The sequence below is a fragment of the Penaeus japonicus genome, unplaced genomic scaffold (assembly GCF_977035675.1).
Source record: "Penaeus japonicus unplaced genomic scaffold, GWHDUDI00000001_assembly GWHDUDI00000023, whole genome shotgun sequence".
Taxonomy (NCBI): domain Eukaryota; kingdom Metazoa; phylum Arthropoda; class Malacostraca; order Decapoda; family Penaeidae; genus Penaeus; species Penaeus japonicus.
Window position 1 is genome coordinate 39,099,479 of NW_028234425.1, and position 5,000 is coordinate 39,104,478.

At 32.8% G+C, this 5,000-nt stretch overlaps 1 protein-coding gene across 1 annotated transcript in view; it reads left to right on the forward strand.

Moving 5' to 3' along the window:
- The first annotated feature begins 1,405 nt into the window (after nucleotides 1-1,405).
- The window catches only part of LOC122258170 (sodium- and chloride-dependent betaine transporter), a 19,100-nt gene continuing 15,505 nt past the window's right edge, over nucleotides 1,406-5,000 (forward strand). The window contains exons 1-3 of the mRNA XM_043023960.2: nucleotides 1,406-1,537; nucleotides 3,384-3,586; nucleotides 4,240-4,374. Of these exons, the coding sequence (XP_042879894.2) occupies nucleotides 3,433-3,586; nucleotides 4,240-4,374 (289 nt within the window). The 5' untranslated portion in view covers nucleotides 1,406-1,537; nucleotides 3,384-3,432. The remainder of the gene's footprint in view (nucleotides 1,538-3,383; nucleotides 3,587-4,239; nucleotides 4,375-5,000) is intronic.

Consider the following 5,000-nt stretch of genomic DNA (forward strand, 5'->3'; position numbering starts at 1 on the left):
TTTGATTACTTATTGTCATTCAATCCCAAAAGGATATATCTTACCCTAGAATCAAATGCATCCAACATATAGGACCTAAAAGTTTTACATGAAAAAAAAAGAATAAAAATCGAAATTATGTTTGCAAGGCTCTCGCTTTAGGAAGCTTAAGATCGGAAGTACTTGGGGAATCCCTGTGGATTTATTTTCCTTCTTCTGTGCATACTTGCCTTTCTTGCTGACGGTGTCTTGCTCTTACCAGTCTCTCGTTAGTGCTTATCCATCTAGCATTGTTAACCATCTGGTGTGTGTGTGTATGTATACACAGACATACTTATGTAATATATATATATATATATATATATATATATATATATATATATGTGTGTGTGTGTGTGTGTGCGTGTGCGTGTGTGTGCGTGTGTGTGTGTGTGTGTGTGTGTGTGTGTGTGTGTGTGTGTGTGCGTGCGTGTGAGAGACAGACCTTTCAATTATATTCCTTGTCCTACTGAAGGAGATTCGGAAAACTCGCTCGCAGCACAACGTCAAGAAATTCACTCTGCATTCCTGTCAGAATAGCAACTAGGAAAAAAATGTTTAGCTCACTTCTTCAAGCCAGAGTATCTATACACACACCGTTCCTTTCATCAAGAAAAGTTGTTTTTTCTTTCCTACTTCCAATCCGAAAGAGAAAATATATATATAAAAAAAAAACACGACTGAGGCCATCCCTTTTAGATGGGGCACACATCAAAGCAGAAATTAGTACCGTCCACATCGTAGGAGTAATTGGTACCCTCAGTCGAGACTAGGAGACGTGATGGCGGGAATCCCCGATGCGCGCGCACATCTGTGGGTTATACTTCCCTTAAGCTAAACATTTCTTCCTGTGCTTCCTTCTTCTTCTTTGTGAAAGGAGGAAAGAAGGTTAATAACGGATACGAGATAGAGGTATGACTTTCTTTATTCTTAATGGCGTAGTTATAAAAGTGTGGAGAGAAGTTAGTCTTTGCCTATGACGTGTCGTTGGTATTATCTGTTGTAAGTGATATTAGTTGTAAAAAAATAGATAATATTGTCATTATGATAAGCGGTTATCATTATGAATGATGAATTATATTTATATGTAAACAATTTGGATATCTTCAAAGCGGAAAGAACAACAGTTCTAAAAGAGGTAAACAAACAAACCAGCAACCACGACACTCTGGAAAACCCCTAAAACGTTTCAAAATTCTTCGTCTTCTCTAACAGTCTTCCATCTTGTAAAAAACCCAATCATTCTGTTGATAACAACATGACCATTAGACCAAAATATTCCGTTCTTTTTTTCCTTCCCTCTCGTGATAGGTAAAAGAACATACGTCCCTTTTCGCCGAGTCAATCTCATTTTTTATATGAAAACGTAGAATCCTCAAGGCTATATCCAATGCAAGCGGTACGACAGTTTGGTCCAACTTGGGACGAGTACAACTCCCAAGACATCAAAGCTTGGCAAGACGAGTGCAAACACACGTAGCAATATTTCTGCGAAGTGGTATAACTTTCTGAAAGCAAGGTGAGGAGAAAATTACATAGTGAAATGGTACACAATACTTTAATAAGTGCAGAACTTTAACAACGTCACAAGCAAAAGCTGTTGTAGTTGATCTCGAGATAAAAGTATTTATTCCAAAAGTATGATTTAGTATGATCGATATAAGATGTAATTGTACCGTACCAAAGATGAGTAAATTGTTCACCTGTTTTGTGAATATCGTGAGGAAGACATTGTTCAACTACTGAGTGAATAATACTGGAAATCATGTGTTAAATACTGAGATATTGAGTGAAAAAAACACTAGGAATTATGAATGAAATATCTATTAAAAGACAAACAGACTTGAAACTTTGACGAGTAAATTATTCATATTATTCATAATTATTCATCATTATAGAAATGTTCTTCTTATGACTGTAATCATAATGATGAGGATAATTATGATGCTAATAATAATGATATAAACGATAATAACAATGACATTGATGATAATAATAATGATAACTATAATGATAATGAAAATGATTATGATAAAAAGTAATGATAATCATTGATATTCTTACCATTAGTGTTGTTATTATTATCATTATTATGGTTATTATTTAACCATTTCTATTAGTATGATCCTGATAATCATGATTATAATGATGGGACAATAATAATGATAATAAAGCTGATAGTAGGAATAAGAACGAAGATAATGTTATTTATGCTAATGATAGAATAATGATGATGATAGGGATGTTGGTGATGATGATGGTGATAATGGTGATGGTTATGATAGTGATGTTGGTGGTGAAAGTGATGATGGTGATAATGATGATAATTGTTGGTAATGATGGGGAGTGATGGTGATGATGTTTTTGATGATAGTGATGTTGGTGATGATGGTTATGATAGTGATGTTGGTGGTGAAAGTGATGATGGTGATGTTGGTAATGATAAGGAGTGATGTTGGTGATGATGATAGTGATGATGGTGATGGTGAATGATGATGTTTGTGATGGCGATGTTGGTGATGATGATGGTGATAATGTTGATGTTGGTGATGGTGATGATGTTTTTGATGATAGTGATGCTAGTGATGGTGATGTTGGTAATGATGGTGATTTGATGTTGGTGATGGTATGATAGTGATGTGATGATAGTGATGTTGGTGATGGTATGATAGTGATGTTGGTGATGATGGTGATGTAATGATAGTGATGATGTTGGTGATGATGGTGATGTTGGTGATGGTGATGATAATGATAGTGATCATGATGCTAATGATGATAATATTGTTATAATAATGATAACAGTAGTATCATGATAACACTGATTATGAAACTAATAATATACCAATGATAATGATAACGATAATGATGCTCAGTACAATAATCATCATAACGATAATGGGAATGACTAATAATGATAATGATATGAATAATAATGATGGTAATTATAGGAGTAATAATAATATAAGGACAATTATAGAAATAATTATAATGATGATAGTAATAACGATAATGATAATGTTAAGGACAATGTTAATAATCATATAAATAATAACGATAATGATAGCAATAACGATAACATAATGATAATGATAGTAATAATGAGAACATCATGATAATGATAGTAATAATGATAACATAATGATAATGATAGTAATAATGATAACATAATGATAATGGTAACAATGATAACAATGATAACTATAACAATGATAACTATAACAATGATAACTATAACAATGATAACAATGATAACTATAACAATGATAACAATGATAACTATAACAATGATAACAATGATAATTATAACGATTATAATTACCACTAAGAAATGTCACACCTGATGGACCTCCTCGTGTCTTTTGCAGAGCGTGACTCCTGCAAGACGACTGAAGAAAAAAAAAATAAAAAAAAAAGATGATACAGGCTTGGAGTAAGAGCTTCTTCGAGCCATATGAAAAGCGAGGAACTTACAAGAACAAGAAAGAGGGATTTTTAGCCTTCTTAGGGTATTCGGTCGGCATAGGCAATGTCTGGCGGTTCCCTTACCTCTGCTTCAAGTACGGTGGAGGTAATGAACGCTTGGGGTGACTTGCAATCTTGCACTATGCACGAGCACGTGTGTGATAATGTGTATATATTTTGTTTAATTTATGTTGACTTTTATGGTATATTTATATAAGATTTTTTTTTTTTTTTTTTTTTTTTTTTTTTACTTTCTTGATTCAATTTATTTGTTATATTCAGAATGTTGATTTATTACTGGTAGAGTACAGTTGGGGAAGGAATGACAGACAATATTCTTTCATTTAATTAGGGGAAAAAATTATATTTACGATCCTGACACACACTGGGATGCTAAAGTAACTATACAACAAAAAAGAAAGAAAGAAAGATATATATATATATTTTTTCTCTCTCTCTGATTCAGTAGTAGATAACCAATGACGCTAGTCCATTGTTGCTGTGTTATAAAATTGTCAGCTTTATTAAACATTTTGTTTATTTCCATTCTATGAATCGCACAAAAGAAGGGTTACTATCACCGTATTAATTACGGCCGTGCCAGACGTACGCCCAACATACGTAGTTACTATTGATAAATCTTTCCTTTTTTATCCTTATTCTAGTGAACGCATCGATGTCACATTAATAACCACATATAATTCTTCATATGCGTTGACATTCTACAGTTCCAGTAGTAAAATAAACCTCCTTTTTAAGTGACGTTCCTGATTCCTTACTTCGTGGCTCTGGCGACGATAGGCCTACCGCTGTGCTTCCTCGAGATGTCTCTTGGTCAGTACGTGAGCATCGGACCCATGCAGATGTTCTCGTACCTATGCCCCCTCTTCTCTGGTACGTGTTGGCGGGTCGGTACTTGTGGCACTGATCTCGGGTTTTCTCTCTCTCTCGTTTTTTTTCTCTCTATCTATCTATCTATCTCGTATTCTATCTGCCTGTCTCTCTATCTATCTCTCTCTCTCTCTCTTTCTCTCTCTTTCGTTTTTTCTCTCTGCCTCTCTCTCTCTCTCTCTCTCTCTCTCTCTCTCTCTCTCTCTCTCTCTCTCTCTCTCTCTCTCTCTCTCTCTCTCTCTCTCTCTCTCTCTCTCTCTCTCTCGTTTTCTCTATGCCTCTCTCTCTCTCTCTCTCTCTGCACAAAATTATATATGTGTATCTTTATATATATATATATATATATATATATATATATATATGTTCATATCTATCTATCTATCCATCTATCTATCTATATCTATATATATATAATGTTTATATATAAATATATATATATATATATTTATAATATATATATATATATATATATAATATATATATATATATATATATATATAATATTATATATTAATAGTATATATATATAATATATATATAATAATACATATATATACATACATACATACATATATATATATATATATATATATATATATATATATATATACATATGTACACAAATATTT